The sequence below is a fragment of the Leptonychotes weddellii genome, chromosome 3, assembly GCF_054177405.1.
Source record: "Leptonychotes weddellii isolate Sample4059 chromosome 3, ASM5417740v2, whole genome shotgun sequence".
NCBI lineage: Eukaryota > Metazoa > Chordata > Mammalia > Carnivora > Phocidae > Leptonychotes > Leptonychotes weddellii.
Window position 1 is genome coordinate 47659590 of NC_138371.1, and position 21750 is coordinate 47681339.

At 38.2% G+C, this 21750-nt stretch overlaps 1 protein-coding gene across 4 annotated transcripts in view; it reads right to left on the reverse strand.

The window, feature by feature from the left end:
* Positions 1 to 7445, reverse strand: part of UBE2E3 (ubiquitin conjugating enzyme E2 E3) — an 80780-nt gene extending 73335 nt beyond the window's left edge. Inside the window, exons 1-3 of one of the 4 annotated variants that reach the window (XM_081814041.1) lie at positions 7277 to 7445; positions 5593 to 5811; positions 3744 to 3794 (exon numbers count right to left, since the gene is read on the reverse strand). In XM_081814041.1, the coding sequence (XP_081670167.1) occupies positions 3744 to 3794; positions 5593 to 5786 (245 nt within the window). In that variant the 5' untranslated portion in view covers positions 5787 to 5811; positions 7277 to 7445. Of the gene's footprint in view, positions 1 to 3743; positions 3795 to 5592; positions 5812 to 6256; positions 6395 to 6445; positions 6653 to 6851; positions 7216 to 7276 lie in introns of those variants that run through there. The other 3 variants (XM_081814040.1, XM_006739246.3, XM_031034446.2) reach the window with 3 other exon arrangements.
* Positions 7446 to 21750: the final 14305 nt, after the last annotated feature.

The window sequence follows — 21750 nt, forward strand, 5'->3', positions numbered from 1 at the left end:
TGGCACGTGGTAGTAACCCGCAGGAGGTAAAGTTCACGCACAGTTAGACAATGAAAGCCTTATGAGGAAATCAAGAGTTGCCAGCTTCTGGTTTAGAACTTAATTGCTTCTTGTATTAATTTTGTTTTTAAAAGAAGGAGGTTAGCAAAATTTACAATATAATACCTTTCAAGTTCTGCAAGCACACACATCAATACTGTAGTAACCTAATACTATTACATCTCCCTCCAATAAGGCCCTTCCCACAGCCAAAAACTATTTACAAATGCCCCTGAATTTAACTTTAACACAGATTCAATCTCAACATATTGAAAAACAGTTTGAATGTGTATTTGTGCCTTCTCATATATGGAAAGAATTAGAGGTTGAGTTAAAAATCCAGCAACTTCCTAAATGTTTGCCACTTCTATAAGTGGTTACTGTGAGGACAAAGGCACCCTTTGCGAAACAGAGGGAACATAAATGTCTTAATTGCACATTACTCAACAATTCTAGTCAATCACTTTCTCCAAAAACAGATAGGGAAATGCCCATAACACAAGTTCCCTTCATTCTCATTGATGTATGAACTATTTATTCCATAATTTAGAATACAGTATGTAAACAATAAAAATTAAAATAACTACATAAATATTAAATCCCTAATGTTTAGAATGCTCTGGCCTAAGGAACTCCCAATACCTAAAAACTGAAATGCCATCAAATCATTGGAAATAACATTTTATCAAACTTTATTACTATCAGGAAAAGAAGTATCATTATTATCAAAATATATTCAAACCTGTTTAAAGCCACACACTTAATTCAACAGTTAGGTCTATCCTAAGATCACTCTCAGTGTACACATATTAGACACAGCTATATAACAGTAAAGGAATATATAACATAAGAAAAAGGATGTTTTATTAATAAAACACAGGAAGGGAGGAAGGGATCTAAGAGAATTCTTAGTCTCATCTGAGTAATTTTGGTTTTGCTGCGTTTTCTTGTATTTCAATCAACTTTTTCCTGAATGTACACAGATATACTTTACATTTCTTCCCTGAGGAAGAATTATATCTGTCACATACTTTGACAAGCTTGTAAAAATTATTTTTAAAACCATAATGGAATTCTGATTAATTAGCTCCACATGAAAGTCAAACATCAAAGTCAAAAAAGTATTAGATTTCATAGATTTCAAACAATATGAATTCACACATTTTAGAATTTAATATAGAATCCCATTTTAAAGTATAACATAAATTAATAAATTTAAACTGTACAATCACTGTAAAGCTAAAATCCTCACCCATGCACCAAATTACAAGAACACCATAATTGTATATGATATGAAGGTAAAAATACAACACAAATTCAGCCTTAGCTGTCAAAATTCTAAAATGTCTCCACTAAACAGTCAATATTCCAAATCCCTGCTCAAGGACAAGAACTAGTTCATCTTCCACCCAAAAAAATTTCTAACACTTATAATAAAAGACAAAGACGTATCTCGCTATTTTACATGTCAGGCATATGAAGAAGACCGTCCCCAAACTAGTAAGACAACAACTTCTCCCAGTTCCCTGTTAAGACTGATATTTTCTGTTTGTTTTTTCTTCAGTCACACAGCCACAAAGAAATTCAAATATTAAAAGAACTGAAGACCTGAAATATGTAACTTGCAATAGTTTACAATCATCACAAGTTGTGACCAGGGAAAGCACAGATGATGTAGTCCATGTTATTGTTCCCAAGCCCACAGGTTCGCTATTTCACTGATCACTAAATGTGAAGCATTACTTCCTGAACTGAAATGAAATATCGTATATAAACAGAAAAATAAACAAGTTAAACTTTCTGCCTCCTAGAAACATTCTACTTCCTCTACAATAATCCTCAGTGCCCTTGTAGAACCATTCCTGGGTTAAACATATAAAGCATACATCTTCATCAACAGCAACACTAAACTCCTGCTCCAAGGGCATTCAACACATCGTCTACTGGGCTCTATAGATTTATGCACGTACACTAGTTTGCGCCACTTGTAAGAAATCAACAGAAACCTTTAAAAATATTTGACCTTACATGCAATTTTAAAACATTTAAGAGTTTTGAATTGATAGATCTTTATATCTTTTATAAAGGGAAATATCAGAATACACTCTGCAAGGTAAGTGATTCTTCCAGGGAGCAAATTTAACTTGACCTCACTAAATGGCTACAGATTTGACATACCAATGAGAAGGCTGGAAGCAATACTTTTATTTATTCTCTAAAGCAGCACTGTTCAACAGAAATGTAATACAAGCCACATACATAATTTTAAATTTTCTAATAACCACATTAAAATGGTAAAAAATAAATAAAACATTCTATGTAACTCAACATATCCAACATATTATCATTCAAACATGTAATAGATACTTTTAAAAATCAATAAGGTATTTTACATTCTTTCTCTCATACTAAGTTTCCAAAATTCAATGTGTATCTTATACTTAGAGCACATCTCATTTTGGACAACTAAAGTGGTCAACAGCCACAGGTGGCTCATGGCTGCATTACTGGGCAGCACAGCTCTTAATCCTTTGAGATCTGACATACCACTACCTGTTTAAAATTATTTTACATTCATGTTTGCCTTTTGAACTGAAAATAGCTGATTATAAATATGAGCCAAACTGTTAATTCACTACATAAATCAGGATCAGATCACCTTATCTAAGGATCTGGTTAATACACACAAGAAGCAACTGAATTAAACCCAATTATATCTCAAGTAGACTTCAGAGATAGGTCTGATCATCACAAGTGAACACAACTTATACCAAAAATACAGGTAAGACGAGAATACATTTTCATATCAAGCCATAACTCTGCCTTATTCCTAGCCACCACTCTCGCTGTTGAGCACATATCTGTATGCAAATTATCTACAAAACTGCTTTTCCTAAGTTTGACGAATTTTGGAAGCCATATAGTCACTGTTGAAAACAGAGCACTAAGTAAGACAAACTGAAAAAACGTTTTACAAACTAAATTGTCAACCAGTTACTTTTAATGCACCTTACATCAACCAACAATTTTAAATTATTCTACATGAGTTTCACTGAAATGAATTCCTCCTACAAATTCCAGTTCATTTACTCCTTTTCATACACATATTTCAAGGACCAAAATTACTAAGAATTTTCCAAAGTAATTAAGACATTTGATTAAAATGTAAATAATTCCAACAATACATTCTCTAGAAAACAACTAAAAGCATTAGCTTAGCACATAAAATTTGTCCTTAAGGCACATTACCGAATAAATCAAACAGAAACTATACTCTTGCTTACTGCATTTACATTTTGTAACACCACATTCAGCAATTTCTAAATTTGGAAGGTCAGTTCAGATTGCACACAAACAGTAACTTTAAAGCTTAGCAAAATTTTAGAAGTTTCTGCAATGTACTTCTGAATAAACACTCTACAGAAATGTTACAACAGAACAAAAATCAGCACCATTCACACTAATCTCAATAAGGAGCATAAAATCAGTATATTCAGAAATCTAAAATGTATGATACATGCTAAAGAGTATTTTTTCCCCCAAACTTGTTTAATTCACCTTAGACAATTTTTATTTAATCCACTTGCAAAGCTGAAGAGAAGCAAATGTAGCTTCTTCCGCAGCACACATATCCAAAGCCGATGCATTAATCTCTTGGTATTTTTCCACATTTTGTAATCAAAACAACAAAATTTCTTTCTTACCTGCAGTTAGGAGGAGGATCAAGAGTTATTTCAGCTAGCTCCTTCTGAATTCTGTTAGTGAAATGAGAACAGACAAAAAGGATTTGAGATAGTCTACAGAATAACCGGGGAATTACACTGCCCTCTACCACCATGCAGTTAAATGCAAGGCTGGCTTTGCCTTCAGTAATGCTAACATGGCTGCTTCCTCTTTGTTCTCAGAGGCATAACCCAAATCCCTTAACAGAAACTTTGCAGCTCTTTTTCTCACTTGCTACTCTAAATAAGTATGACATTCACACCTGATTTGAGAAATAGTCCTCTACTAGTACTCAATAATGGCTGTAAAATTTATTTTAAAACACTTTTTACCAAAGAAATTCTCTTTTCAAGCTTATATGCAAATGAGACAAGAAGGGAGGAGGGAAAGCACTAGAATATTTGACAATGACTTCAAGTCACTTTTACAGAGGTAAGAATTAACAAGCTATTACATGAGTACATTAACGCTTCTGACAATATTTTATGTGAAAAAAAGTTTAAAATTTACAAACATCTTTACCAGGGAAAAACTTCTAAAGGACTCTGACATTCTTATTTAACCAATTGTTTTCCTTAACCTTAAGTACAGCACTAAAATTGAATAAATTTGGAAGGAAAGAAATAATAAGATATATAGCCTAGTTAAGAGGGAAAAAAGCAGTTCTCTGATTTTATTCAAATTTAAAATGCTTTCAAAACTTAAGATGTGTTTAACATGCTCCTCAACAGGATTACAGCAAATTGAGGAGGACTCTAAATTATTTAAAAGACTGCTGTTATTTAATAAAATATTCTCAAATTATTAATACTTGGTTATTGATAGAAGTGAAAGTCCATAGAAAAATAAGATTACTTCTAAATCACGACAGAACACAATATTTGAACAGTTTTTATATTTTCTTTTTCCTTTAGTTGTGATCAATAAAAATGAACAAAATGTCAATATTGGCTAATGCTATAGACATATCTGATGTATAATTAATAGAATTCATGGATATTCCCCTACTACTACCAATGGAGTCCCCTTGACAGAATCTTTTTTTTTTTTTGCCATCAAAGATAATATAAATCAACAGGAAACAAATGACCTTTCATATATACCCAACAAAATATGTTTCTTCTGCTGTTGAGTACTAACATGTCAAGCATATCCACAAGTTTCAGAGTGAAGAGTCACAAGCACAATGAAAGTTTTCAATAGCCACGTGCCACCCAAAATTGTAAATGGCTACTTTTTGGTTTTATTTGCATTCACAAGAATATAAGGCATAACCATAAGTTAGCTACAAAAAAGTAGTACCTGAGATGCATGGCTTAAAGTCATGTTTGTAAAATTGAAAGCAAATTTGGAGCAAAATTTTAAATCTGCTTTCAAATATAGCCAAGGCCTTGAATTTACAAATTTTCTAGCAAACAATCATTTCTAATCATTAAGTTTCATGGAGAAGCGCTGCTGATCTCTAGAAGTGTCAATTTCAAAGAAGAAGAGTATGACTCATAAAAAGGAACATCCTCAATGTACCAGCTAATTTGGGCTCACCAAATTTTCCTTGCCAACTCCTAAAACAATCTGTCAGAATGTTAGTCCAAGCTCTCTACTCAAGGACACTCTTACTGAAGTTACCAAAGTACAGAGTAAGTTCGCTTAAAAGTACAATTCCAGGGAGGTGGCTTATATACCACCTAAAGAATGACAACCCATTCAAGTGCAAATAAAAGTGATCACGAAGTAAATATTTTTGAACCAATGCCACTGATGTAAAACCAACAAAAGTGTCCAACCATTTGGAAGACAACCTGATAATGTCTTAATCCTTTTACACATTACCTTTTAGCACTAGTGGATAACTTAGCAGTGGTTTTGCTAGAGAGTTTGGTGTTTTTCTTCTGCTGGGTGGCAGAAGGTTTTCTTTCTTCCTGTTCTTCAGGCTCTGGAGCGGCTGGGTCTCGCTGGTCCGCATCTGAACTACCACTGCTGGTGCTGGGGCTCTCATCATCGGACCTTTGCCTATCACTGGACATCTTGGTGAAGTTATTTCTTGGAAAACTTTTAAAGAGAAAAGGGTGGGGAGAGAAAGGAAATGTTAAGTCTAAGAAATAAACCAATGGCATTTTCTTCTCTCAATATTCACCTAAAATCGTATTTTAATGCAAAACACTTCAAAGTGTTCACACTTATCTCATCACATAGCAAGGTTACAGGGGAGGTGATGTGTCTCAAAACACCAGCGTTCAAGGATTTACCGAACTCAAGTTAGAAAACCCACTCACATTTTTTTCCATCCCTTGGACAATCTATCAATTGTCTACTTTCTCAGAAGGCATGAAACAGATTTGCCAGGGAACTTAGGCAACGAGCATTAATAACATATGACACACTGTAAATAACAGATCTCGCTGAAAAATGTTAAAAAGTCACTAATAACGTCTAAATATTTACACACTGACATTGGTCAAAGCTACCAAATTCCCTTTCCGAGAGGAAAACATACCCTGTTAATCGCCCATATGCTTATTTAAGGTGGCGATTCCTCCTCTGTGCACGTAAGCCTTTAAATACAACACTTGGGAATTTAAAAATCAACTAACAAGCTGCTCTAGCCGTTTCCACGGCCAGTAGCGAAGATTCATCCGGCCAAGACCGAGCTGCCACCCTGGGAAAAGCAGAATCCAAACTGCACCTTCTGCAAAGCTCCCAATGCCATCAAGGTTCCTCGCTCAATTTTTACATCACGGACCGACATTTTGTCCAAAATAACGAAAAAAAAAAAATCAGGCAAAACAAACAAACAAAGCCCCAAGAAGTGCAACAAATTTCCGCGCCCGCGGAGGCGAGCCGCGGCCGGCGGCGGCGGCCACGCAGCTCCGCGGCCCTTTGTGGGGAGGGCCGCGCGGGGGCCGGGGGCAGCGCTCGCCGCGCCGGGCGCCAAGTGATGCGAGCAGCCCGGCCGGCCCCGCCGCGGCTCGCGGACACCGGCGGCGCGGGCGCCCGGCGCGAACAAAGCTGCCCGCCCCCGCCCCCTCCCCCACCGCCGCCGCCGCCGCCCCGGCCGCCCCCCACGCGGCCCCCCGGCCCCTCCGCCTTACCTCGGCCGCCCGCCCGGCCCGCTCGCGCGCCGCTACGGTGTGGGGGAGGGAGAGAGAAAAAAACCCTTCCTTAAGGAAATGGAGGCAGCTGGGGGGGGGAAAGGGGGGGGAGGGAAAAAAAGAAGCCGAGGAGGCTCTGGCCGGGGAGTGTGGAACATTGAAAGTCGGAGGGGGTTGTGCAGTGCCGGGCTCCGGCCGGAGGGTGGCGCCGCCCAGCGCCTTCGGAAAAAAGGGGGGGTAGGAGCTCGGCTGGGCGAGGGCGCGAGCTCCCGGCGAGGCGGAGGGGACGCGGGAGACCCCCGCGCGCTGTGGCCTCCCGCCGCCGCCGCCCGGCTCGGCTCCTCCCGGCCGCGCAGTCAGCAAGTTCCGAGGCGAGTGCGGGGGGAGGGGCGGGCGCGGCGGCAGCGCGCGTGCTCGCTGCTTGCCTGGCGGAGGGGCGCGCGCCCCCGGCGCCCGGCGGGCGCGAGCTCTTCCTGCGCGTTCCCGCGCGCTCTCTCCGCGCCTCCTTTCACCCGGGGGGCGCACGCGTCCGCCCGCGCGCGGCCAGGACAAAGAGCGCGGCGGGGACCCAGCGGGCTGGCCCCTGCCGCCCTTGGCCGTAGAGCCCGTGCCGGAGAGGGCGGGGGCGCGGGCGCCGTCTCGTGGGGCCGCTGTGCCGCGGGGTGGCTTCCGGCCTGAGCCCGCCTCCGGAGCGAGGCTGCCCATTGGGCTACCCGCCCCGCAGGCTGGGGCCGGGGTGCTTTCGGGGCGGGCGCGCCGAGGTCATCCCTAGGGTTGGGCACATTCATTTCTGTCTGCGCTGGGGCCGGCGTGGGCCCCGAGGCCCCTAAGCTGGGGAAGGGCCCTGGACGCGTGGTCGGGAGTCCCCTTCTGCCCTGGAAGGCTGGAAACTAATGGGTGTCGTGGACGAGGCCAGGCACGCCCGCGGAGGAAAGCTGCCTCTTGCCCCCTTGGAGCCAAAGGGGCAAGATGAGGTGTAGGGCATAGAAGGAGGAAAAAGGGATTTAGAGACCGGGGGACCAATCTCTGCTTTTCTTTGGCCCTCAGGCTTCCAAAGGGAACAGTTCTTCAGATGCTTTAAAAACTTAAAAATCCGAAACATTATTTTAAATGTCCTGCTCAAGATTTTTTAAAGTGAAGGAAGGGAGTTAGGGGGGCTCAAACCTGACTTTCCTGCGGGGCTATTTTGATGTGCATGCTAGACAACAGTTCTGGTAAAAGAAGCCCTGAGTGATACTGGGTCAGAATGTCCACACAGAAAAAACTTCAGATGGGGATAATGAAGGTTAGTTTTGTTCTATCATTCTCTTTTACGGTGTCCAGGTGGATTCTGCAGTTTTTGCCCCAGGCACAAAGTAGCCAGAAGTACAAAAACTTCCTGTTGGCAGCCCAGATCTCCTCCAGCTACTGAGAACTTGCTCCACTGATGGAGCCCCAGAGGAATTTGTAGATTCCTCTCCCACAAGTGTCCAGGGGCAGGGGTGCTGGGAGAATGTACAGTTCACAGAGGGAGTGAGAATGGCAGCCATAACAGATGAAGCAGACGAAAAGGAAAAAGAAGGAGAAAAAGACTGAATGAGCCAACATATTTACTTATTTTTCCTCCAAACAGAAAAGTTTTGGTTGAGGGCTGCTTACAACCCTGAAGAGTAAGTTACATTTCTGTAATTTTCCAAACAGAGTCATGTAGTGAACCTTACTGAGGGCTATGCTGCTAGGTGCGGGACACAAAATCCACTCATTCAAATGCTGTGTGAGACTAAAGCCAATTCTCTCTGTTCTGTGCCAGAAGCTCCCAGTCCAGAGGGGGAACAGATCATTAAAGTTCACCAGCTTGATAAGGAGGAAGGATACTGTAGTCAGAATGACCATCATGTCTCAAGGGATGGTGAAGAAAGAGCATGGTGTGGTGTGCGTGTTGACAAGCATTTTGATTTGCATGGATCAAAGGGCGCTTGTGGAAAGAGCTTGTTAGTAAAAATATAGACAGACAGTCCCCCCCGCCCCCAACTTCTACAGTGATGCTACAGTGCAAGCCAGCTAATTTGGAGTTTGGGCTTTGTTTGGAATGGGAAGCTATGAAAGAAAAGCTGTATATAGAAGTGGGTTCCTTTAGAAAATATACATCCCAGAAATAGCCTGAAGGTCCAAAGGCCAACTGATGATAGGATTTGGGTGGGGCCAGGAGATTGGGAAATAAAGATACTTAGTTGTGTTTCGGTAGCATCTATACTCGGCTGAAGAGCAAGGGAACTGGACTCTAATCTCATTCCACCAGGTTTATGTGACCTCAGGCAAGTTACTTGTTCTAACTTAATTTTTCTCATATGTAAAAGAAGCTTGTAGCTAGCAAAGGTCCCAAAGGCTCTCCTGCTCAACAATTCCATGATTCTTCAATGAGTTTGAAGTCATGAAGTCCCACTCAACATTCACTCAACAGAATATGGTACTTAGGAACTGCCAGATGCTGGGCAGTTGGAATAAAACACGGATGCTGGTCTTATGAAGCTCAGGTAGTGGAACAGTTAGAAATGTAGGCTATGAAAAGAAGTGCTGCATTAAAGGAGTGAACAGGATGAGAAGAACGTTATTAATCATCAATTAATCAGTAATGGCATTATTAATTCAACTTGGGGTATAAGTCATGGGTGCGTTAAAAGAACAGTGAACTGGGCCTGGAGGAATGAATAGGTGATAATACAAATAATGCTCTTGGCAAAGTACCTGACATAATAGATGTTCAATAAATAGTACTTACCGTATTGTTAAAGTCACCATAAAGAGAATGAGTGGCTCCTTAAGGTTAGGGAGAGTAGTGGCCTGCCCCCAAAATATTAGGTACCCAGCTGCCTTTATTCACCTGACTAAAGGTATCATTCAAGTGATTCTTTCTAGCCCACATATCTCCAAGGTAAGATCACATCACCATCTTGATCGGAAGCAACTTGTAAATTATGAATTGTTTCTAACATGAAGTTCTTCCTCACAAGACACCCTTTTTTGTAATTATTTTATCTCTTTCTTGTTTTTGCCAGGTCTACTCTTGAAATTAGGGATCATGTTTTATAGGCACTCCTGAGGGCATATAAATTTGACCTAATGTAAATTATTCCATAAAGTATGTAATAAAAATTTTCCCATATGACCCATCAAAATAGTACCACAAAGCAGACACCAGCTACCCCAAGAAGGTTGTCCCCTCTCAGTCTCCTGTTTTTTTCTTGTTGGTATGGTGTCCTCTCAGCTTCTCACTCACAACCCTGAGAGAGGCAGGGGTAAGAAGAAAGATTCTAAATCCAATGGCAACAGATAGTGCCATAATTACCTTCTCTCCCCTTTTCCCTCAGATTTTGTGACTAAAAGGGACCTGTCACTATAAGGGCAGAGAAGGCAGGCCCCAGAATTCTTTAGTTTGGGAGATGCTTTCTCCTGAACCTTCCAGTAAGTCTTAGTGTTATATGTGTACCTAAGTATATGTGTGTTTAACCAGGAATTTTACAGGACTATATCATTTGAGTTGCCTACGAAGTTTCTGAATTGACAAATTATATAAACTTTGGTGAGGCTCCTGCTCTTTTTTAATAACCCACCACAGCAACATACCTCACAACATAATGGATATAGAATCAACGCTTAATTTGTTTTGTTGATTTCCAAATGCTTTTGTTTGTTTCTTTCCACTCACTATCCCTTCATTTTACCCCTTTCTTTTTTCCAGGCTGTTTTCGATGCTACCCAGTTACTTGTATCCTTTTGCCCTCTGGCTATAAAATTTTTTCTTTCTAGCAATAAAAATGGATTGGTTTACTAGGAAGTCATTTCTTGGCCCAGGCTTATTTTAAGAAGCCATGTTTGCCATTGTCAGTCACAGCGTCTCTGGACCCCCAGAATCCAATGCACTGCTTGACATCTGTGTGCTCCTCCATTGGGCCTGCTGTTTTCCAGCCCAACCCTAAGTTGGGCCCTGGAAATGGAAAGGTGCATAAACCTCCGTTTGACTTCAGGTACTTCAGGGCCCCAAACTCAGTGATCATTTTGCTCTTCCCCTTTGAGATAACTCTGAAGGAGGGTAAATACCAAAAAGGCTCATGTCTTTATTCCATAAGGAGCTCATATGCATGAAAATAAAACATAAGCATCTTAAATAGAGCAAAAGCATGATCAGAAAAATTTTCAAAGAACTACATTTGTTTAACCTTATTAAAAGAACCTCAAACCTCAAACCTTGCTAGGTATCAAAAAAGGAAAATTAAAACTAGTCAAAACAACAAAAACAATTTTTAGTGATTATAGTCACTGCGGGCAAATTGGTAAAAAAATTTCCCTTTGTCCATTTCCAGTGGCAGTGAAAGTTAGTACCTTTAAAAAAGCAATTTGGAAGTTTGTGTCAAGAACCTTAAATGTGTTCATGCCCTTAACCAGCTTTCTCCATTCCAAGAAATGTATCTTAAGGAAACATTCTAAATATAGAAAAAATAACATTGAAAAATTGGAAATGTCCAATTCTAGGAAAATTATTACTCAAAGTGATTCATACGACACAATGATATTTGCAGTTATTAAAAGAAGATATATGAGGAGTATGCAAAATATAAGAATGGATTATGATAAAATATTAATGAGGGCAGGGGTTGTCTATTTTATGAGGTCAGAGCCTGACTCAATGCCTGGTAAGGTATCTGGGACAAAGTAAGTGCTCAATAAATATTTGCCTAATACGCACCACATCTTTACAAACAAAACTATCTGAAAGGAACATATTACAAAAGGTTGACTATGCTTATATTTTAAAGCAACTATGAATAACCTTTTTCATTCTATAGTCAGTATTTTTCTAATCATTTTTAAATAGGCACTACTTTTATAATGAACAAAAAGATGTGAATAATTGCAAAGGCATACATTTGGTGAAAATTCTGAGAGAACAGTTTTTTTTAATTTTAAAAAAATTTTTATGAACAGATTTTTTTAAATTGTTATTTATAAATTAAATGAAAATTCAAGCAGACTGCTTTAGAATTTGTCAAGATTTTCAGGTTGATATTTTTAAAAAAGGCAAGACCATTTTTTAAATCCTTAGAAAGCCATTTGGGGGAACTCTACATTAAATAAAAAAATAAGCACTGGTTCAAGTATAGATCACTGGAACAGAAGAAGTAAATAAGAATTAGATGAATTAAGGGGCGCCTGGGTGGCTCAGTCGTTAAGCGTCTGCCTTCGGCTCAGGTCATGATCCCAGGGTCCTGGGATCGAGCCCCGCATCGAACCCCGCATGGGGCTCCCTGCTCTGCGGGAAGCCTGCTTCTCCCTCTCCCACTCCCCCTGCTTGTGTTCCCTCTCTCACTGTGTCTCTATCTGTCAAATAAATAAATATAAAAAAAAAAAGAATTAGATGAATTAATATGTAACAAGTGAAACTTCACCTAAAATACAGAAAAATGAAGACTTACTCAACTAATGATATTGCCATAACTAGTAACTGATATGGAGAAAAGATCAGTTGGAATCCATGCTTTATACCATACATCAATATAAATTACAGATGAATTCAAGAGTTACGTTTTTTAAAAGTCACTCCTTAGAAAAATTAGATAACTTACATACTTAATGTAGATAAAGAGGAGTTATGTTATGCTAAAAACCAACAGGAAAAAAAAAATCACAGAAGAAAACAAGTATTTGACCAGGTACAAAAACTAAATCCTCAATATGCTTCCTGACATACATACACCTACATGCACCAAACCGAAACAACAAAATAGGGGCACCTCGGTGGCTCAGTCATTAGGCCTTCGGCTTCACTCTGGTCGTGATCCCAGAGTCCTGGGATGGAGCCTCTCATCGGGCTCCCTGGTAGGCAGGAGGCCTGCTTCTCCCTCCCCCACTCCCCCTGCTTGTGTTTGCTCTCTCACTGTCTCTCTCTCTGTCAAATAAATAAATAAAATCTTAAAAAAAAAAAAAGAAACAACAAAACAGAAGTTTGTACTATGAATAAGGTTTAATATAATCACATATAATTCTGTATAAGCTTATAAAATTATCAAATCAGCATAGACAGTTAAAGAACATGTCAGAAATTCGAAGTTATTTAACAGTATGTTGCCTTAAAAAAAACAAAAAGCAAACAACAACAAAAAACCCCACTAAGAAATGTATTAAAGTGAGGTACTACATTCTTGTCCACAAAATTTGCAAATCTAGAAATTCTATGATGCCAAATACCTGTGAGAATATTATGAGAAGAGCACTTTCCTATATTGCTGGTGGCATTGTAAATTGATACAACCTTTTTTGGGAAAGCAATTTGGCAATGTATTTCAAGAGTCGTAAAAATGTTCATACCCTTTAACCTAGTAATTCTACTTCTGGGAATCTATCCTAAGGAAATAATCCAAAATATTAAAAAATGCCATATGCCTGACAATGTTTATCCCAGTGTAATTTATACTATATAAAAATGGAAACCACTCAAACTGTCCAACATAAGGCTATGCTTTAGTAAATTATGGTCCATTCACTCAATGGAATATACATGAATATAAAATAGTGAGTATTATAACTATCATTTGGGCCATCATTTCCTTCTCACGGTAATCCTTTTCTATGAGATCAGCTCATGTCCTGCTTAGTTAATAAGACTAACAAAAGATGTTGGGCATCATCTTTTTGACTGATGTTTTTACTTAACATTGTGTCACTTAAACTTTTCTGAGATGCTTTACAGTATCTCAAGTGTAAAATCAGGTTAAGTTTATGCTTTATGCTTCAGAAAACAAAATGCACAATATGATTATCTTGAAAATGTATAAAAGAGATTTGGAAAAAATATGCAAACAATCATTTCGGGTTAAGGGCCTGTTTACTTGTGATTCTGGCTACCTTTTTATATTATACAAGTGGTTATCTACTTGAAAGAGATCTAATAGGAAACAATATGCTTTAATGTGGGGCTGCAAAGAAAGTGGTTTAATTTGACATGATAAACAAGTTTACATTTTAGTTGAATGTCTTTATAAGTAAAACAATATATTTAAAATGGGGATATTATCTAAATGTGTTGAGAGTTATACTTCCGTTTTTTCAGGTCCAAATTCTAGAAGTTTGTCATAGTTTATAAAAGATCTCGAAGGTATGCGTAGTAAAATGTCAGAGTGCACATTTTAACTTCTCTGTATTATAATGTCCCAGAATAACTCAGGTAAAGTAAACATCACAGAGTGATATGAGTGGATTTGAAAAAGTGACAAATAATTTTCAGTAAGAATATAGACTCAGTGTGTGGTGGAGGTAAATAGCATGACCAATTTGGACTCAGAGATACTAAATAATTTCCCTAAAGTCTTAAAGGTAGCTCTTGACAGAACTGTATACAGAACATTGGAATTTTGTCCCCATTCTACAATACTGTCATATCCACCAAGGCATATAGTCCAGTTTCCCAAATCACCAGCTCTTGTAGAGATGTTAAAAGGAAGTCGTCAGAAAGTTCTAACAATGTTTGCTCACCCTTGAGAGCATGAGAATGATCTTCTCTGATACATTGACATAAATTTGGTAATCCTATTAGAATCACTCCTAGTACCCTATATATATTCTAAAATACCACAGTTTCTAAATAAATACTTATTTGTGTGATTATTTCTTTAATATTTTTCTCTCCCTACTAGAATGAGAGCAGGGACTATATCTGGTTTTTATGTCCAAAATAGTGCCTAGCATAAAATATTCAGTAAATAATTCCTGAATGAATGAATGGCCAAGTTCCCTTCACACTTTTAAAGTAAATTGAAGGAAATATTATAGAAAAACAACAACAACAACAACAACAAGAAACAATCTTTTTACACTGCCTAACCTGATTTTTATAAAAAATAGTATAGGCCGACAATACAGGAGTCCAAAAGTATTTAGATAAATCAAAGAACAATATGACCATACATTCAAATGAATCAAGGGTGTTTGGCATATGACCCTAACCTCTGAAATAGATGTCAGGAGAACAATGACCACATTTTCTCACCAAACTTCTAATAGAACCATGGTCAGACAATGAATATTGGCTTATATTTTTTTCTAAAAATACAGTAGGGCAGCAAAAATTGTTTTCCCTGTTTATACAATGTCTACATAGAAGAGATCAAGTTATGTGCTCCATAAAGCTAAATGGTAGCAATGAAGAGTAAAATCAATCAACCTCAATCAATTTCAGACCCACTGGCAACGATATTTAAAAGGACTGAAGGAAAAATAAAACTGTTAAATATTTGGTTCAACTTTCTCTAGCTCTTAATGAGAACATCGTGGTCTGTGACCCAGAAATCTGGCATCCTGGGGTTTTAGTTCTGATTACATTGCTTCAGCCTTCTGGATGCCAGTTTCCTCATCAGCAAAATGAGAGAGTCCAGAGATTATTTCCAATTCTGGAATCTGTATGATTTATGCTATTGTGTAAGTAAGTGCTGTTGAACAAACTGAATAAACTAACAAGGCTGGTAGTGCTTTTTAAAACACTAACAGTGCTTCATGTCAAGACTTATGCCAACAATGATTTAAGGCCATATGTATCCACACAAGTTGATTAACTGCTAAAATGCAATTTGGCTTTTAAAAATTTGAACGTCTTTCTTAAATAAAGGCTACCATAACCAGCCACTCTGCTCCATATCCACCCCCCCACCCTGTTATTTTGGCTAAAAGAACATATATGCATTCAAACCAGCTACTAAGTTAAGTGGGAAAATATATGCTAGAAATTCTAGTTGTTTGAAGTTTTGTAAAGAAAACAATCAATGTTATTTTTAATAAGGTTGTTTACACCAGGTGAGATGCCCACTTCCTGGTCAGATTAATTCTAAACTTAGGGGCGCCTGGGTGGCTCAGTTGGTTAAGCGACTGCCTTCGGCTCAGGTCATGATCCTGGAGTCCCTGGATCGAGTCCCGCATCGGGCTCCCTGCTCGGCAGGGAGTCTGCTTCTCCCTCTCCCGCTCCCCCCTCTTGTGCTCTCTCTCTCTCTCACTCTCTCTCAAATAAAAAAAAAAAAAAAAAAAGATTAATTCTAAACTTAATTTTTCCTTGCCCCTAGGGAAGAAAAAAAAGGTCCGTAACTTAGCTAGAGCCATTTGTGCCACACACACACAAAAACCCTCACAAAATGGAACTTCAGAAATACAATTATTTGCATAGCTGAGACTTTATTTCCTCATTTAACAAATGTAACAAATGCCTTTTAAAGGACAAAGCACAGTGTTAGAAGATTATGTGCCAAACAAGATATGATACCATCTCTGCTGTCAGGTTTATAATCTAGCAGGATGGTTTAAGAGGGAGGCTTTCACAGTACAAGAACAGGAGTTCCCCGTCTAAAAAACAATGGCAGAATTTCATTCACCTATTCTTCATGTAATAAGCAATGCCTTAGAATTGCCTTCAAATACGTTCGAGGATAAGCTAGAGGACGTAAGAGAGGGATTTATAGGCTTACTCAACAAACAAACACTAAGTACCTATTCAACAAATAAGAAAACTATTTTTGAATGTGGATAGGATGTCCTTCAACACACATACATACACACACACGAAGCAGGTGCTGAAGAAGTAGGCATTACTTGAATAGATGGAAAATGAGTTAAATTACATGGTTAAAAAAACAGCAGTTGAATTATTTTTTGCATTGCAGCAAGTTATTCTTATTTATTTATTTATTTACTTATTTATTTTAGGTGAACAGAGTTCAGAGTTCAACCTTCCAGCTAAGATATTGCTTTCTTTCACTTACTTCCTGACATTACAACTGTATCCTCAGTGCCTAGCACTGTTTTGAAGGTCAATAAATATTTGGTGAATAATAAGCACTCTGTAATACTTAATCTTTTTTATGCTGTATTTTATGTACATTGATTCATTTAATATTCTCAATAGCCTCAATGAGGCAGGCACTATGATTATATATTAATGTTACAGATGAGGAAACTGAGGCACAGAGAGATTAAAGTAACTTGCCCAAGGTCATCTGACTGGTAAACGATGGACCCTGGCTAGGAAACCCATGCTTCTGACCACTATGCTATGCTACTTCTTTTTTTTTTTTAAGATTTTATTTATTTGACAGAGAGAGAGAGAAGGGCAGGGGGAGAGGGAGAAACAGGCTCTCCACAGAGCAGAAAGCCCAATGCGGGACTCGATCCCAGGACCCTGAGATCATGACCTGAGCCGAAGGCAGACGCCCAACTGACTGAGCCACCCAGGCGCCCCTATGCGACTTCTAAATAACTGTCCTTCCCAGTGATCAGATGGGAGGGAGGAGAGAAGGAACCAATAAACATCATTGGCCCCACAGTCAGAAGGGTAAGAATTGGGACCCCCAGGACAGGCTGGAGATGTTGATAGTCAGTGAAGAATGGGGAAGTGCTGTGATTTTCGGCATCCCAAGGGGGTGGCTTTTGGACAATCTTTGGATAGTGGGGTTGACAGAGACTGCCCAGTGAGAAAGAGACACTTACGAAGCTCCTGTAACAATCAGAAATTATTTGTGTCCTTCTGGGCAATTTTTCTTCAGCCAATCTCTCCTTAGTTCATCCTCCTTCTTCATGCCATTCTCTTCCTTTGTCCTTTTTTTCTACTATCCCTTTTAGCCTGTTTTAATGCTGACCTAAATTTTAAATTATTGTATTTAGGAGCGCCTGGGTGGCTCAGGTCATGATCCCAGGGTCCTAGGATCAAGCCCTGCATTGGACTCCCTGCTCAGTGGGGAGTCTGCTTCTCCCTCTGCCCCTCACCCCGCTTGCACTCTCTCTCGCTCTTTCTCAAATAAATAAAAATCTTTAAAAAAATAAATTATTGTATCTATTAAATCAAATGTATATATCATCCCACTCTCTCTCTGCACTTCCATGAAAGGAAAACAACTGAAGTTATTTCAAGATTGTTCTTTTTTAGTGTGGTAAATGCAGATCAATGACTCTTAATAGAAGAAAAGTCTCCCAAAGTGGACTAATTCTTAAAAAGTAAGAGATTATGAAAATAAATCTTGGCACTCCATCAATTCAATTTTAGAAGAGATTGCCAAATCTTAAATACAAAGCATTTCATGTTGAAATTTAACATTTTCTTTTAAATTAAAAAATATTTCCAAATTTAGATTTAAGAACATTTTAACATTAATTAGACTCTTCATTTAAAATAAGAGAGTTCACTTGTGCCTAATGTCAGCAAAGGCATTGCTTTTAGAACACTGAAGTTTTTCAGTTTATGAAAAAAAAACACTAAAACTGATAAATTACATTTGTGCATTTAATCATGTGCATGTATAAAAATAATAGTGAGTCATTAACAGGAGTTGTCTAGAGAAAACTCTCACCATTACCAGGCAATTTGGTACAAACAGTGTCTGGATTAATGATTTAACCTGAACATACTTAGTCTAATTAGCAAACAGTGCAAATATACATACAACATATGTATTGTGCATGTGCAGTCAATTTGCCACAAGAGCAAGCACTTGTTTGTTAAAGACTAAACATAAGGATCAACATTGCAGCATTCACAACCACATAACTTGATAACCACATAACTTAGGTGCTGCAGATATGGAATAAGTAAACACCGATATCAGGGACCGACATCAGGAGCATATGCCCAGGCTCTATATTGCCTAAGCTAAGTAGCTACAATGTGTTTTAGTGTGGTATGTGCGATATAATATCCAAACAAAAGAGATCCCATTTTAAAGAGATTGATTTGGGGTGAGGGAAGGTGATGTGATATTTATCTCTGTATAGCTTCTTAAAACTGATTTACTGCAGTGGCTTGTGGAAGTAACAGATGTTTATTTGAATGAATATTCATTCGCTGACATCAAATCCCAGTAGATGACACTTTCCTCTTAAGAGGTCATATTTTCCTCTTAACGGAGTGTTTGCCATTGCGGTTGCCAATTGTCTATTTAGAAGACATAACACTAAGGAGCTATGTAAAGTGGCGTATTGATGTATAATGATGTAGAGTCTGAACCAAAGGTAAATATGCTAATTAGAAACAGCGATAACACCAGATATAAACATCATAGTGACTTACCTTATCCTTCTCGACAACATCATGATAGCTTCTAATCAACCAATCATGAATTTTCTTTTAAATTACCTCATTAGTACACTGCTTGAGTTCTAAAAACATTTATTTAAGAAAGAACATTACCATGAAGTGAGGTGACTTTAAATCACCATAGAAACCAAATAAAGAACTTTATTGTGAAGAAGCTTTAAAAAAATTATAAAATTCTGTATCAGTGGGAATTATTATTATTTGGGGCCTACCCCAAATCACTACCACTTCCTATACAAAATCTTGCCTTCCCCTGTGTGTGTTTTTAGAGAAAACAGCAATATCAGAAGGACAGATAGCCTATTACAATTGTTTGTTTCATAAATTCATGCATTGGGGCCAATTTATCATACCTAAAGTTACTTTGGCCCTGCAAAAGATTATTTTGGCAGAAGTTTTATTAGTGTGTCAAATTGCCTTTTAAGGAAATTGGCTGTGATTTCTGCCCAAGATGGTACGTTATAATTTTAAATCTTATTACTATACACTCCCGCTCCCCTCCCCCAAGACAGTAGTACCATTGAATTTCTTGGTGCTATAATCCAAACACAAATTTGTTACAAAATTCCAGGAACAAATAAGATAATTTTAGGAGTAGAGTTACAATGAGATAATGATCTGGTTATATTTCTTGGTCCATGACCTGCCTACAGTATTTAGCAACATAACTAAATCTCAATTGTCTATGGTGTTAGGAACAGATGTAATATATATGTCAAAATCTGTAACTAATTCAAAAGCATCACTATTAAGCCATTAGAATCAGCCTTTTTTCGTACACTCACAGATGTGTCTTCTATTATCTAACCCTTTTATTAGTGGTTCTTAACTTAGGCTGCACATTAGAATCATCTTTGGTGGTTGGGAAGCTGTTAAAAATCCTGATGCACAGGTCACACTCCCAATTACTGAAATCATAAGCTCCAGGGGTGAGACCCAGACATTAGTAGTTTTTTAAAGTTCCCCCAGGTGATTCCAATATACGGTCAAGGTGGAGAACTCCTTAGTGGTAAGGATGCTGAGAATTGGTGAGGTGGAGAAACAATAAGAAAAGGTCTACCTGCTAAATTAGGGAGTAAATGTCAGTGATTGTTCAAATTGCTGTACGCCAATGATATGTAGAAAGAGATTATCAGGCTATTTTTTTTCAGATGTCTTTGAAAATCATAACTTCAGTTCTGTTTATTACATGAAAGGGTAAATTTCTAGAGATTAGAAGTATTCACCTATTTATTAAGATTGAAATACAGCACTGATATCAGTTTCCCCTATATTTCAATATCTAGTAATTATTTCTAATTTGTGGAGTTCTTTTTCAAAGAAGTGGTTTTGAATAGGTGCTTAGCAAAAATATTCTATCAATTAAAAAACCTTTACAATATATATACTATTGTGAAGTCATAATATAGAATGAATATTTTCCAAACGGTACTTGGAGGTAGCAGGGATGTCCCTGGGAAGTGGATTTTAGCCATTTTCGGTTTAGGGAAAAAACAATAAATCTGTATTTTGTGATGTTACTCCTTGAATCTTGCTCATTTTCCTAAAGTATGTTTTCCTGAGTTATCTTAAAAGCATTATCCTGTAAGAAAGATGAATTACTGTAGAGACAGAAAAATTCTCCCAACTTTAATGTAATTTCCGTAAGTTGGAAGCAGTGATTTATTTGTCTAGAAACAATCAATATAATTAATATCAAAGACAGAATAGTACAGTGATTGGATTCAAATAAGCCAGGGTTCAAAACCCAGCTCTGCCGTCCTGGCCATGTTTCCTGGAACATATCATTTACCTAGTCCAAGACTCACTTTTTCAGCTATAAAAGGGGTATATTTGTATCTTCTGTGCAAGGTTGTTAGTTGTGAGAGATTAAATGGGGAAATATTGACAGAGCCCTTAGCATAGTACCTGGCACATAATAAGCCCTAAAGAAATAGTAGTTATTTTTTAATTACTCAAGCAGGGTTTTTGAAGGCCTATTTTTCCCCTGAGTAATATATGCTATTTTTTGTAACTGCCCACCACACACTTGACATTCTGAAGGTTACAGGAAATCTTTGCATATTCTTAAATTTAGGTGCAGAGTGGCAGGGAAAGTGTGAGTTGCTGCATGGGTGCATTCAGGGCTATGTGAGTCGAGTGCATAACTCACCACGCTCATTCACAAACTGAGGTCCTGGGTCTGTGACCAAACAGGAAACGTGCAACATATGTCTCAGTGAAGGTGAAATCACCTCCCATCACCGACTATCTCAGGGACTACTGAAGAGTGGGAATCAAGAATGTTAAATCATCATGTTATAAGGACCTCCTGATTCTATAAATATTGCATTTCATTGATTCCAACGTGCACATTTGAACATCTCTGAAATCAAAATGTACCGTCCAATCAATGATGTCTTAAATCACTCTCAGCCAGGAAGCACTTCTGACGGGGTTGGCATTGCCCGTGACCGTGTGAGCTGGGCCATAGCTCTTTATGTTGTTGCGATGCATAATAAATACCCAAGGCCAAGTAAGTTTAAGAAAATTCTTTAAATAATTATAAAATAAAAATTCTAAGTGATAAAAAATAGTGTCACAGTTTAACTGGCAGTGCTTTTTCTTCCTTAATGGCACATAAAATAATAATGCTTCTTAGAATCTAAACTTTAATTTGATATAATATTTTGTGTAATACTTTGCAATGGTTTTTGCAAAACAATTTGCCAAATATGCTTCAAAACCTTTACAATATGCATATATCCAGCAATTCCAAAGCTTATAATTCATTCTAAGGAAATAATCAAAATTAAATCA